The sequence below is a fragment of the Teleopsis dalmanni genome, chromosome 2 (assembly GCF_002237135.1).
Source record: "Teleopsis dalmanni isolate 2A chromosome 2, ASM223713v2, whole genome shotgun sequence".
In the NCBI taxonomy this organism is placed as follows: Eukaryota; Metazoa; Arthropoda; class Insecta; order Diptera; family Diopsidae; genus Teleopsis; species Teleopsis dalmanni.
In genome coordinates, this window is record NC_051847.1 from 145,311,496 (window position 1) to 145,327,702 (window position 16,207).

A 16,207-nucleotide genomic window follows, 5' to 3' on the forward strand; every position below is an offset into this window, starting at 1 on the left:
CCACAAAACCTTACGATGGATGTTAACTCACGAGAACGTTATCAATATGTTTATTGAGGTCCGTACTAGACACAATTTCTAGCTGTTGAAATTGCTAATTCATTTCATGGGTGCATTGGAATCAAATCCAATTTGACTTCCATGTTTTATTTGTTATTTTCTTGCAAATAGCGTACTTAACAGTCACTATTACTAACAAAATTTTAATATTAAATTATTGTTTGCATACCAAACTCAATGGAGGTTTTGTTGGCATATTTATTGTCGTCTGCTCATAATGAAATGTTGTTATTAATGCGGAAAATTCCAATTAAACTTTTTTCATTGAATTAATTAAATATTGCAAATGAAATTACTTATAATTGCATTATTGAAATTTAATACAAAAAATGAATGAATTTTTTTATTTTAATATAATATTCAATATGTTTAATGCGAGCTAATTTCATGTATGGCTGACTGCTGTACATGCTGGCATAATGAAAGCTTGGCTTTACTTATATGTATTCGGAAGCCTGCTACTTACCATTGATTGGCGAGAATATATTCAAGTACAAACAGTCTTCTGATTGATTCTCCAAAAATGGCAAAAGTCTTTTTAAATATTCCAAGCGCCCTTTTGGCATCTTTTCCAAAGCAGCCGTTTCGTTTTGTATGTTTGGCAAACGCTGCGGGCACACAGGACTGTACTTATCAGATATGCGTATGCCATCCCAGGGTGCTGGTGCGCGTGTTGGACTAAATCTGCAAAGAACAAAATATTTCGTAATAAAACTGAAGTGAGCTGAATACCAAATAAATTCATTATGACAGCTAAGAAAAATATTAACAAAATATCAAAAGAGCATCTGAGTTTATGTGTTGCTTCGCCAATATTTTCATTTATTATGCTTTATGTTTGTTTGTGTAGTATTTGAAGAGTATGAGTTTGAGTATGAGTATGAGTATGAGTTTTGAATGTGCGAGTAACAAGGATTTTGTATCTTTTATTCTGCATTTGTATGTATGAGCCGGAATTAGCGGCAGTACGTCAAACTGGTAGCAATTTCTTTTTTAAATTAAAAAGTATAATAATCACAGAACAAATAACGCACAAACATACAAACAGGAAATCATAATAAGAAAGAAGTATCGAAACTCCGCCATTCCGTCCACAAGTTCACAAGTTCACAAAGTAGGCGTTATTTTGACTACTTTTTATGTGGCGAAACACTTGAAATTCAGTTGAGTTTTCTTTATTGTGGCGGCGCAAAATTCCTCTACTCATTATGATTTTGTATATATTTTAATTTATATGAAAATACATAAAAGTGAAATCGTGCTTGGATTTGTGGAGATGGTGTGGTGTTGTGTAGTGTTCTTGATTTAATGCTGTAGCGTTGCTTCTTCTTGACTTTATCAAAGTGTTTTGCATTGCCAGGAAACTTCAATTGCCAAGCAATTGAATTTTTGTTACTAGCTTCAAATAACCAACTAATTTGCTTCATCTTACTTTACTCTCCTGCGGAAAGTCAAATAGGCCTTCAGAACTTTACTGGATAATGTTACGTTTAGTTCAAAGTATGACTTTTGTCCTGAGCAAATATTATTGCCAACAAATTTATTGTTAGTAGTCACTTTTATTGGTGTTGGATGTGATAAATAAGTTTCTCGGAGTAATATTAGCAAATTTAATTGAAAAATATTTTGTAGGCAATAAGTTGAAAATTTTAATAAATTAAATTTAAGTAAGCCTAATAATATTTCTTGGAAGGCTGTTGCACATAGTTCGCCAGCATTGAAGTACAAAAATGATTGCTTACATTGTCTAAAGATATCAAAAACTTTTTAAAAATTTTTCCTCGTAATAGATATCACTTCTGTGAACACATTTTAAGGTAAGCAGACCCTGTTTGCTTCTCCTTTGAAAATATCAAAGTAGAAGTACAGTCAATGATTTACAATGGTTTCATAGCTAATTTAATTATAGATATTAATAGATATTATTTTAGTTTAAAAGAATTAATATTTTTAATATTAATTTAATAATTTAATAGTTATTAAACGTTTATGCTACAAATTATACTATGTGAGTTTGAATGCAATATTATAAATTAGATATCTTTTGTAAATCAAATAATATCAAATAAGATTAGCTGTATAATAGCTACAGGTGTGAATTCATCTCATTATATATACACTCTACAACATACTGCAATTCATAATCTATTCACCTTTACCTATCATTTATACAAATCACTTTGTGCGTAACTACTAAGCGAAATAAGCCTATAGCACGAAGAATCTATGGCAATAATACAGTGTCCATTACAACTCCTAAGTTTAGTATAGCACAATTAGAATATATTTGTGTTTCTGTAGACTTCAGTACTATGCGACCTATATTCATAGTATTCTAGATTGGAATATTTGGCACATTAATCCTCTACTATCTTACTGAATATTTGATTTTTGCTAAAATGATAAAATCAATATCTTTATAGATTGTCGGGAGATTAAAATTTCACCTTACATGGCTTCATACTATTAAAGCTAGGCATATAATGTACAAATGTAACTAGTTTGTGTTTTCAGTTATGCTACTATGCAAGAGACATTGTAGTAAGATTCGCTTTAATCTGAATTACATAAGCTTTGAAGCTAATTAAAAGTACTCCACATCACTTATTTGATTAGAAATATTAAAATATCACACACTCGCTAAAGAAAACAATTAAAACATTTTTCTTTGATTGTTAAAAAGAATTCCTATATTTTTAACCTATAATTTAAAAGGTTACCTAAAAATTTACGGATTGTTCCTATTCTCAAATACTTTGCTTGATTATCCTTTATTTCTATAAGTTCGACATTTTTTTTTACAGATCTATATATTTTAACCATGTAAGCATATTATTCCTATAATGATATAATTCGGAGATAATTTACTCTATATTTTCAAAGACTTTTTTATCGTGATTTCTTAATTTGATCATAATTGCTTTTATTTAAAATATTCTACACATATTCTACATTCTATTTGTCAGGGATTTTCTTTATTAAAACTATCACATCTGCCTGATGTGACAGTTTTCAGTTATTATTTCATACTCTTAATAGTTGCAAACTGCATTGTTATTAATTATATTATTATAGTTGCATTTTCAGTACTTATTGGTCTTTTAATGTTTTGTAGTATACAACATAAGGAATACCAAATATACAAAACATATCTTTATACTGTCAATTATTATTACTGTAAAGAATTTTTATCTTAAGCTAAAGGTATGGAATATATTTTAGTATTTAGTCTTTTAGTATATTTTAGTAGAATAGTTCTGAAAGTTCATACATCCATTCACCATAATATTTTCAATATATATAACTAGCCTAAAAAGTAGAAAGATAACTCTATACTACAATAGATCCCAGTACTACACCGTTATGAGCTGAAATCACTTTTATAAGAAGCCTGTATTATCCAATATAATATCGAATATGAATATATCTGAACCTATAACATTCGATTTATTTAAGATTTTATACCTTTAAATATGTGGTTAACCAATGTATACATACGTATACATAATGTATACATAATTTTTTCGATTCTTTTAATTGAAAGTATTTTCTTTTTTATTATTTTTTTTAATTATATTTTTGTAAAAATTAAATTTATGGATATAATAAATAAACTCTACTCAAATGAAGAGAAGTAATTTAATACGATTTTTTAAATAAATGACTAAATGTTTTCAAAAAAATAAATTAAATATGATTTTAGAATCTTTGGACTCTACTCTATCTGCAGAGCTACTGCAGAGCCATGGAAATTTGTCATATCTATCATTGACGTGTATGTGTGTGTATCTATATTCAAATTATAGATCCAATATAAATATTGTATGAAAATTATATTAAAAATTTATATATTTTTTTTTTAAATAAATACTTAATGCGAATGTTATTTAAAACTATAGGAACCTCTAAGTTTGAAGAATATTGGCAATTACTATCAGTTTCTTCTATGCATTTAATAAGTTATTGTCAAAACAAATGCTCCAACTCAGCAATTCGGCAAATGTTGCCAACTTTATTAAAAAAACTATAAAATAATTTAGTTATTTAATCAAAATTAAATGACATTTTGAAGTACGTGCACATGCAACAAAAACACGACATCGTCGTGTAGTTGCGCAGCTCATTTTTGGAAATTTTCGTCCTTTAAAGGAGTTTTTATGTATTTTATATTGTTTTTGAGTTCGCTCTGATAGCGTAATTGTGTGGAATGTTTGAGTATTTTGTTGAAATTTTGAAATGAATTTATTTTTTTTACTTTTTAATTTAATGATGAAGCAACAAAAAAGTGCTTAAGAACAGCTGTTGTTGTTTGTTGACGCAACTTAAATGAAGCAACAGCAACAGTAACAGCAACAGCAACAACAAGGAAATAGAAGTTGCCTTAACAACAAATACCGAACAAATTAGTATACCAAATTCATTTTATGGCCAAAAGGCGGTTATAACTTTTCTTTCGAAATCAATTTATGAGATACGATTTTAAATTATTTTGATTGCGTTTTTGCTGTCTGAGTAAGGTAAATTTAGGTAAAAGTGAAAAAAATTGCTGAATTTGTATGTGACTAGTTGCTATTGGTTACTCCTTTAGCTACGTTCTTAATTTATGAATCTTACCTTATGGACATAAGGATAAGTGGCACAACTGTTAATGGTGCAAATAAATCATTATTATTATTATTTCACCAAAGGTAATAGTTGTCTTTTGTTTCAGTCTCACGCACTTTAAGCCAACAAAATTTAAATTCTCTTGGTCAACAGCAACATGAACACCACCTACTTCTCCATCTCCATTGAGAAGTTCCATTGCTCCACTTTGTTTATGGTCCCATAAAACCGAATCTGTAATTATGTTTTACGACACTGACAGCAGATGAGGCGTATAAAATTATTTTTAAATATTTGCATCTGCTGAAGGCGCATTTTATTCAAAATTTTATAACTTTGCACAATATTTTGAGTATGAATGATGCTCAACGACGCTCATCATGTGGACGAATAAAAACTATGAAAGTAATTTTATTGATCATACGCTGAGCCGTACCATTTACTAAATAACGTCGTCCTTATTACGGCAATTGCCTTTGCCATCACACCAATCATACCAATCATGTCACATCAAAGATTGAAATACAGGACTTTAGCTAGTCAGTTTTGGGAAACATCAAAAAGCAATTTATTTTTATTTAATTTTTGAATTGTTGATTTATTGTGATCGTTAAAAGTTTATGTTACTTTTGGAAAACTTCAAATTGGATGCATCAATTTTAGTGCAAATGTTAATGTTTGGCCAATGAAATTGCATTAGCATGTGTTTAATTGGCAAACTTTTTCTTTATAAAACTATAATGTAATGAGTAAACTTTTAATGTTGTCTTTAAGTGGAATTCATGTATTAATGAAGGCCGATTTCAGTGTTTGATACAGCAATACAAACTAAAAGCGAATCAAAATGACACTTTGGTTAATAAAGTCAAAAAAAAGTTTTAGTTTTAAAACTCAAAATGATAATTTATCAAAACGATTATTTTTAATCACACATCAAGACCAACATGCAGAAAATTAAAAGAATAAAATATCCATTTTTCTTTAAAAAATGATACTAATATATTGCATTGCAAATTTACTATGGGCGTGTGCGACTTCGAGTCAATTGATGGTAAATTGAGGGAAATTGTAAATTACATATGTCGGTACGGCAGGAACGTTGGTATTTATCATAGTTTCGAGTATACTAAATTAGATAAGTTTGTTTAATAAATGTAATAAATTTTGTTTAATCGATGTTTAATAAATAAATAAATAAATTTGAAAACTTTTAACCAAAAATAATAAGTAAGTGTAATAAATAAATAAATATTTACATAAGTGAACGGAAAAAAATCTCTAGGAAATTTCAATTTACTTCACCTCAATTTACTCGAAATCGCACATGGTCATATCTCTGACTTTCATTATATTTGAGTGCAAAGATGTAATTTAAGTTACATTTTTAATTGGCAAATATTGCCAATATTGCATTTCTCTCTGATCATCCAACCACATTACTAAAAAAAATTAGGCATAAGTTGAACTACTTAAAATTTATTTCTAGCAGAATATAATAGAATCTTGAATTTAGTTTTCTTAAAACAGATATGAATCTTATCTAAATTCTCAAGCTTATATACTTAGGTCATAAACCATTGCATAGTATCCCTTCCAATGCCCTGAAGAGAATTAGAATTGCTTAAGTTTTAAAAGTTCACTAATAATAATTACGTAAAAATGTGGTTTGAAAGTAATTCGGTTATCTTTCATTCATTGATTCATTGCAATGAATACAGGAAATTTATTTGACCAAATCATATATGAATCAGATTGAAAAAAACAATGCCGTTATAAAATTTGTCTTTAGTGAAAGTTTTTTTTGCAAAATTCTAATATAGTTCTGTATATAATTCAAATACGGAATATAATTATAGAGTATGATTTATTTGAGATTTCAATTAAAATGATTAGCAACCCATTAATTAAAGAATTATGATTCTGAGCATACAGAGAGACAGGCAAGAAGGCACAGTCTTATCCCTGTTCCTCTGACCGATGTTGTTCGAGTTCATTTTAGACAATTTGAATGGTTTCAGTTTTTATGCTAAACTTTATGTAATTCATGTTGAACCTTTATCCAATATCTATAATGTTTGTTGAAAAATTCTCGTAATATGCCATTTCATTAAAAACAGTTCGTAAGTGATGATGCAATAAGAATGAGTCAAATTTCTTATCAGGAACAGAAATCTGTATGTGATACAAAATAAAAAAACAACACATGTATATTTCAATCACAGTATTTTTGCAATATCTGGTAAGTTTCCTCTAAAAAAGCTTTAAATCGATCTCACACATATTGTAAAATGCTTATTGAAGAAAGTCAAAATCAAGTCCGATCAAGTTTTTATACAAACTGCAAATATATAAATGTTGTCATATAGTAGTTCTTTTCTTATTATTTCTTGACTTATTTTTAATGTTAGATTTATAAAAACATTTTAGAAACCGAAATAACTTTTTGGATTTGAATATTTCAGAAAAATATATAATAATTTCATTCATTTAATTTATGGAACGATACGATAAACTATGAATGTTTAACCACAATCAGGACATTTCGAAGGTTTTAAAAATAAGATTTAGCATTTAATAGTAATTTTGTTTTTAATTTTCAAATTCTTACGACGAAACTAGTGTAAAAATAACGCTCGAAATAAGCGTAAAAATTCTTAAAAAAAAGCAACAACTTTATATTTAGTAGTAATTATTTTACAGATTTTACATGCAGCAGACTATTTCGGTATTGAATGCAGAACAGAATGATAGATATGTGTGTTAGAAAAACTTAAGTAGAAAGCTACAGCTTTACTTTGAAATATACACCGCAAGTAAGCTACGAACAGCTCACTTACTCATTTTCTGTGTTAACCTTCCTTATAAAGGATAATACCATTGATTTTCGTGTTTTTTTTTGTCTTGTTCTCTCCAACATACTACTATATGAAAAATAAGTGATATAAAGTATATTACAAGAAAGTAAAAAAATCTTCTTTGTGATAAAATTATTATTTATATTTTGTTTAAAACAGTGTTTGAAACAATACAAACAGTCAGCAACAACTACCATACAAGGCTATCAAACCACCCGAACTCACTGGCACACGAGCTGTTATCAGAAATCAATCATCCACGTCGACTAAGAAGATTTTCTACGTCGGACTTGCCAAGTCGAACCCCAAATACGTGAATCGTAATTATAAACTCACTAAAATTAAACATTTATAGCCAACTATTTGCTCATTAAATTAGTAATTGTAATCATTGTAATCATTACTTGTAATTTAATCTCTAGCGTTGTACACTACTGAGTGCCCCGCACATGTTTTCATATCATCTTATTCTATTTTATATTAAGAACATATATTTTATATTACGAACTGAATGTTCTTGTACAGATTGTGTTTATATAATAAAAAAAAAAAATTATATTTCTTCAAACTTATTATTTATATGATTAACACGTTTATTTAAAAGTAGTGAAATTTGACGATATTATTATCCATGTTTCACTAACACTAACACTAACAGTCACTAACAGTCAGTATGGAAGATGATGGAAGATCCAAATGCTGGATTTTGATTATTTCTTCTTAATGAAAAATAAACCGAGGAATAAAGATTTGTTCATTCGAAAGCGTTTATTTGATGATCCTTTTAATCAGTATTTCATACACTGCTGCCAATTTGTATGTTTCGACAACAATTATAAAAATAATAAATAATTATTTTCTTATTAATAATTACTTCTAAAAGAGAATCTAATTAAACTGATTAATGTATTGTAAAAAAAAATTAATATTGTAAAGTAAAAATCTATTTTTCTGATCTTTTTTAGTTAATACTTACCGGTTTTGCTTTGTGGGAGGTGTTGCGTATGGCACACCAAGAAACACTTCAACCGACCGCAAAAACCTAAAATTGTCTAACGGCAATATCAGTCCATGTAAACGCCCATATCGTGTCTGTACAATGCGGTGACCTAGACGTGCATTTTTGTATATATCCAACGTTGAAGCACTGACAAATGTTGTAGTCAGTACTGGAACTAACATAAGATAGCATAACAGAGTTATGTGATACAATTCTGTAAATAACAGCAAATTCACACGGCGACAATTCTGTACTCTGTTAGACACCGTTGTTGCTTTTGTTGGCAGCGCTGCTTGTGTATGTGTTACGGCTTTCGGATAGTTGCAATTCCTCTGCATTGTTGTAATGTTACCAACCTAATAAATTTGTTAGTCGATATTTTTTAATCAATTAGATTTTTCTTTAAGAGCTTCAAACTTGTTTGACTGCAACGCGTCAAAAATTGCACTTGTGAAGTTTTTCCTGCCACTTTTTGCACAAGCTCAGCACAATTTTTCAAATGCAGTCAAACTATCTATGCGGAGTTCTTCATTTTGAGCATTTGTTGATGTAGTTCATTGGCGTTACGTTACTTATAAAAAGTGTTTTAGTTTATATTTTCTAGTTTTTATTGTATTTTTTAAAAATAAGTTGAATCATTTATCAAAATTGGCAACTATTGTGCGTTAACTTTGTTGTAAAGTTATGGCAAATAACAGTTTCTGACATATTTACGTTGTTTAGTTTGGCAGTTGCTGCATTTTTAAAAAGTTGCTGTTTTTTCCTGACGTGCTTTTAAAGGACTGTCGTATCTGCAAAAAACAAAACATTTGTTGATTTATCATATTTATAAAAATGTATAATAAATTGCTTTTATATAAAGTGTGAAAATACTTTATATCAATTTAAAAGTTAATTTGCCCAAGGATAATGGATCTCTAAAAGAAAAAATAAATATTTGTGTATGTGTTTAAGTGTGAATAACTACGGATAGTAACTGTTTAAATTTAAAATTTCTGTAATTAGACCTATATTTATGTTTTTTTGTTTATTATTGTTTGGGGAAAGAGGCACTGCGACCGCCGGGTCTATTGTGCCCCCTTCTCTAAACTCTGTTGCATCAATAAAAAGTAGTATAGTACCTACTTTACATAATTTTATTGCCTTTTATTGCATACGTAAGAATATACATTCCCAAGAGCCTATTTCGAATGTGCTTTAGCGCAGGGCATTCTAACATCACATGTGTGGTCGACTCCTCATTCTCTTGGCATGGCATTGAAAATTCCAAGTGCTGCTTGGCCAGATTTTCGAACTTCTTTCTATTGAGTCAGCTATCCATTATATTCCCTTTCTACATTCATAGAACTGACCTTTCCACTTCGGACCTGATGTATATCGGCAAGGGTGCGAGTACTAGAAGGACCTTCATGGATGCTGTTGGACAAGTCCGCATGGCACCCGTTATATATACGCACGCCAGTTTTTGTAGCCTGTTCAGTGCGTAAATGATATTCTGTTGTCTGGTTTCATTTTTCCAGATAAGTGCCCCATATAAAATGATGAGTCTGATGACCGCCGAGTAAACCCATCGCAGTATTTTTGGTGTACATCCCGAACTTTTGCCTGCTATGAATCTACACGTCATAAGAGCTAAGTGGCTTTCTTCGTGATCTTCTGAATATGGTGCTTCCACTTAAGTTTCTGGTCGAGATATATGCCCAAAAACTTGACCATTTTTTTTATTTCTACCTCAATTCCATCGGTTCTGATAAGTTTCAGATGTTTGAGTTTTTATTTTTTTGTGAAGGTGACAACTGTAGTTTTAGCTGGGTTTATACTCAGTTTCTTCTGATTTCTAGTCCATATTGGATTCTGTCGCATAGAGTATTTTCAAATTTTCCTCTGCTTGTTATGACTATGTTATCTGCATAGCCATATATTTATGTTAGATGCTAAAAAATTTTATATATGGAGAGCAGATAATGTGCTGATTATATTATTGTTTTATTGCGTTTCCCTATTTTAAATGTAATTTGACTTAAGCTGATCAAGTAGAATATCAAAAGTAAGAATTCTTGCTTAAGAGAAAGATAGATATTTTTAGATGTACAGCAATTTTCAACTGATTTCAACGGATTTTACTCAAAACTGTTCCGGCTTACATACAATTCTTTAAAAGTTTTAATGCTATTATAACATAAGTCCTTTTCTTAACATAACTTGTTTAACATAAATCGATCTTAACTTATTTTCTCATTAAAATCCACGGATTGGTTTCAATATCTTTGTCAAGGTTATTCATGTTATACAAAAGATATGAGGAGATACCATAAAAGTTGGAATTGAGTGCAAGAAATCGAACTATGACTGTTTACTTAGGCATGGCCATCATATATAATTTTCCGCTTTAAGTTATTTAAGTTGTGGTTATATAAAATATATTCAGTACGCTAGTTACATTAAAGATTCTGTCAAATTATGAATTCGTAATATTTTTTCATTTAAAAAAAGAGGTAACTCATCAACGATACCACAATAGGAAGGCATCAAAATGGAAAATAGATGTCTTCGATTGGAAGTGTTAATATTAATGTTAGCATATATCCTCCCAATCTAATTAAATACTTGAAGCTTATGATATTATTAACAACACCGTTTCTAGTTCGTCTTTAAATGGTCTTTCAATAGTTTTTAAAATGTTATATTAATCTCTTCTTGTTTGCTACGTCCACACTTTATTTAAGTAGCGATTATTCAAGTTAAGTTTATATAATTTTTTCATATATTTATATATTGCACTGATTTCTGAAAGAACGAAGTTATAAAGTTACTTTTTTTTGCTAATTGTAGTTCAAAAACTTAACGAAATTTCTCTTTGTTTTTATTTGGCCATAATTTCTTTGAGCTGAGCTCTACTTGAACTACTTTACTTGTAAGCTTTACTCATCTCTCATACATTTGTAGTCTTCATTCATTCTTCTTTTTTTTCATTTATTGCCCAAAACTGTGCCACTGCACCATAATACTCCTTCTTCTACTTTTTCTATCTTAATTATTCGGATTTTCATGCAATTAAAGCAGAGAATGTAAATAATTTTAAAATTTTGGTTTTTGTCTGCACAATCACGAGGGCACTGGCAACCACATAAAGCACACTCATGGCACATATGCACACGACTTCCATATCGTCTTCCACATCGTCTATGGAAACAGCATACACCCATTCGTTAGGCTTCACAGGATTCACAAGGCTCCACAGAACTCCTTGACGCACTTGTGACTGATTTTCAGCATTTGTACAAATTTCACTTCACGGTAAATTCATTTTATTTTTGCTGTACTCGTATGCTTCCATCTTTTTATCTTTTTATCTTTTCATCTTTTTTATTTTATTTTTATTATAATTTCATTGTTGCATTGTATCTGAATGAAAGTCTTTCAAGTGTTTCCTCTTCAACATTGCCATGTTGCATTGTTGCAGCGCTAAGCAAAGCAAAGCTCTGCTCTGCTCTTTACTTTTGTCATGAATTGAATTTGCGGAACGCGTGTGCTTGCATTTGAAACTGAAATTATTTAAATTGTGCTAATAGAATGCCGTTCATAAGACACTATTACAAAGCAAGATAAGAAGTAGTTGAGGCAAAACTTCTAACATATCAAACCCTAACTCTTCAGCGATAGAACCGCATAACTTTTTAATTAAACTAAGGAAATGATGATGAGTAATGAGCACGTAAGCAAATGAATGCAGAAAATGAGGAATTTGATACACAAAACTAAATAATTTAAAAAGTTTTTAATATTTTAATATAATGTAAGTAAGATGGTTACTGAATATATCCCATATATTCCAGAATGGTTCTATATAAATAAAAGGTTTAAGAGCTAGAAGATGATCGTATACAATTTTTAGTAAAGGTAAAGGTAAAGATGCAGGTTGCTTTAGAGTCATAGTAACCTTTATTAACTACAATACTAAATCACCTATCTACAGTTACTCTTTGAGACTGATTTTTTATTATTTACACAGTAAAACGCGAAATGGGAAATAATTTAGTGTTTTTTTTTTGTTTTTTAAACATTAAGATAATTCGTCCATTTAAGAAGAACCATCTTGTGTTAAGTCATAAACCAGTATATGATGATGTATAACCCTTTCAGAGAAACCAATATTGTAAAATTCAAACCATTCGAAATGTTGACCTAGTCAACGGTTTCTTTTTTTATAACTACAGAGTTTGCTGAACAGACTTTAAACAATGGTAATGTTCCAACTAGTTTATTGAGTTTATTCTTTGTGATATTGATATATATTGTGATATAGTATAGTAACGACACGGATTCGTCGTTTAATTTTGCTGAGGTGTCACTCAGTAAATTTTTTTTATTGACTAGTTCGAAGACTAGTAAAAGACCAAGGAGAAAGTAAAGACATTGTGTATTTTAGTTCAAAATGAATGTCTTTATCATTAAGTTGATAATATTAGGTAAAAAAAGAATTCTAGTCTATGTTATTATAATTCTAAGCGGTTACAATAGGTTGTAGCCAATGGATCAAAATGCCGGGGACGTTATATTCTATGATACAAAAATTCTAGCCTATGACATCAAAATGCCGTGTGGCGTTATAAACTACAAGTCTACAAATTTATCTAGTCTGTAGTATCAGAATACTACTGGCGTGAAATTTCCCTGGCGACTAAGCGATGATGTAGGTGTCTACTCACTTCGGTGAGCTGCCGCTAAGTGATCTTTCATATAAAATTGTCGTCCATTTATATGAAATCACCCTCACTTTATTAGTTGTACGCACAACCGCACAAGTGTAATTCTTCATGCGTACACAATTAATTAAGCTTGGCTTGTTTTGTGCTGGATGTGCGTGTGGGTGTGGGTGCTGCTACGTTGAAAAACTGGTTCATTCAATTCATGAATGAAAGGTGGTGATTTTTAATATTTATATTTTCTGTTTTAACTAAAAATTAATATCAACCACTAAATAAAGGAAATATACATATAACTAGTAAACAAACTATGTAATTAACATATTACACATATATTATTAATATTATTATTTAAATATATTTCTTTATTTATTGTAATTATATATTCAAGTTAAAAGTTTATGTAGCGAGGAAATTTGTAAAAAATTACGTCCTTACAGTATAATATAGTAATACTGTTGGAGCACTCGAATACCACAATACGTTCTTCATATATCGACACATACCACATTCTAACGAAACTGAGTTTTGCAAAATGTTATGGTTGTTATCTAAAATCGGACGACAATAAACCACCGCTAGTGTTTTTGGACTGTGGCGGCAATGTGAACCCATTATATGACACTACTAAAAGGAGGCGGAATTTCTTGAAGCCGTTTTACTTGTGCACTCATGTACTCCTAATTAAGAAAAAAAAAATTTTTTTTTGCTAATCCGCCCAAGATAAGCTACACTACATATGTCTGCAAAAAAAAGTGTTATAAGATGTCCTCTATAGTCGAGAAGTTATGAAAGTTTCAACAAGATTCTACACATAACACGCTTTAACCAACAAAGACAGGTTAATGACATTCCATACTTAATTACTACCGCAGAATGAATTCCAAACTCACTACCATATGATCAAAAAAGACCGAGAATTTACAAAAAAAAAAAAACGCAAAATTTTAATTTTTAATAATTTTCTCTATTATCGCCTTCAAAGTACTCTCCTCCTGCGGCAATACATGCATGCCAACGCATTGTCTAATTTTCCATACAAGTTTTATAAGCCGCCGAAGGTATAGCCTTTAGTTCACGCTGCGAATTCTCTTTTATGGCCTCTATGGTCTCAAAACGCGTTCCTCGCAATGGCAATTTCAGATGGGGGAAGAAGAAAAGTCACACGGGGCCATATCTGGAGAGTACGGTGCTTGGTTGATGATATTGGTGGAGTTTTTGGCCAAAAACTGCTACACAACCAACGCTGCGTGAGCCGGTGCGTTATCGTGGTGTAAAATCCATGAGTGTTCCTTCCATAAATCTGGCCTCTTTTTGCTAATGGCCTCACGCAAACGACGCAAAACGGCTAAATAATACTCCTTATTGACCATTTGACCGTCCGAAAGGAATTCATAGTGCACCACACCATGAATATCGAAGAAAACAGTCAGCATAACTTTGATTTTGGACCCACTTTGGCGTTCTTTTTTCGGATTCGGCTTACCTTCGAAGTACCATTCGGTTGATTGTTGTTTGGTGGGCATGTCAAATTCATAGACCCATGTCTCATCACCAGTTATGATGAGTTCGATGAATGTGGGGTCACTATCTATAAAAACCACACGAATATTTTTCGACTTCTTTGTATAGACGCCAAACAAAAACTAATCGTACGATATGCGTTAAACTTTGACAGAATGTGTATAAAAGTGTTGCCAGCGTGAAAATAAAAATTTACCGATTGGATAAGCGCGGGAATTCAAAAATTAAAATTCTCGTTCTTTTTTGATCACAAGGTATGTGCAAAACTGCATCTGGATAATAAGTAACACTTTGAAGAAGCTTAAAAATCATGGACAATAAAAGATAGAATTTCGGTGGATAAACGCACTTTTACTTTACTTTTTACTTTATAGCTTGGATTCATTATAAAAACGATTGTTATGAATGGTTGAATGACATAGTACTTGAAAAGCAGGAAAATCATTCACAGATTTTGGATTTTGGGGTACTTGAAAAGCAGGAAAATCATTCACAGATTTTGGATTTTGGGGTTTCTTATGAAGATGAGAGGTTATAAGTGTAAATTGATTTGAGTGGTACCTACGAACATTTAAAACTTGATGTTGGGATTGATATTTTAAACCGCAATATTGTATAGTCAATTTACAGTTTAGTCTTTTGTATTTAAAAGCATATGTAAGTGTATGTGCTTATTTTTGAGATTTATAAATAAATTCTTATAAATTATTTTATTTAGTTTGGGAAGGATAATTGCAATCAATACCACATTATCATCAATAAGTTATACAATTTTTGCTGCTTCTAGAAAACAGGGTTCAGGTTCATTACGTTTTTTGCATAGTGCGGTTTCCATTATACTCGCAGCTGAAGTATTGAACTACAAAAGTCGCTCTATTATTCTTGTGCTGCTCTTATCGTCTTCCATCAAACAAAAGTGGCACTCGTGTTGCAGCTACTCATACCCGCCAAAGCATCCCCTACTCAATGGCCGCACTTCCGCCACTTTATTCACAGGAAATAGAAAAATATGCAATATGCGCCAAAAACAAAAATTCAGTCGCAAATCGTCCTGCTTGCTTGCAGACTCACCAGCCTGAAGTGCTTTTGTTTACTTTCTTCTGCTCTCCTTGACTCTGTTCGCTGCGTTGACTTTGCATATTTTTTCCATTTAATGTGGTTCCTCTGCTCATGGGTATTTGTCTCCTAACAAATTTCACTGCTATTTGCCGCTTCATGGGAATTCATATTTTCTGTAAGAATTATGGTAGTCCATTTTGTTTTTAACAATAGAATTCAATATGGCTGAAGGCGTGTTAACGTTTGCATTTCCGCTTTTATTTTCAATTTTCCACGTTTTTTATTTAATATAAAAATGTTTAAATAGAAAAGTCTATTTGATACTTTCGTAGTTGGTTTTTCCGTTTCGATTTGTGCTCTATCGTTGTTTCCCAATGGTATGTACATTTTCATCCCGG

General features: G+C 30.6%; 1 protein-coding gene across 1 annotated transcript; it reads right to left on the reverse strand.

The window, feature by feature from the left end:
• Positions 1-518: 518 nt before the first annotated feature.
• Positions 519-9,284, reverse strand: LOC119675892 (neuroligin-4, X-linked-like). The gene is made up of 2 exons (XM_038087108.1): positions 8,497-9,284; positions 519-744 (listed from the first exon to the last, which is right to left on the reverse strand). The coding sequence occupies exons 1-2, from the start codon at positions 8,856-8,858 to the stop codon at positions 519-521; spliced, it is 588 nt and encodes a 195-aa protein (XP_037943036.1). The 5' UTR covers positions 8,859-9,284.
• Between the last annotated feature and the right edge of the window lie 6,923 nt (positions 9,285-16,207).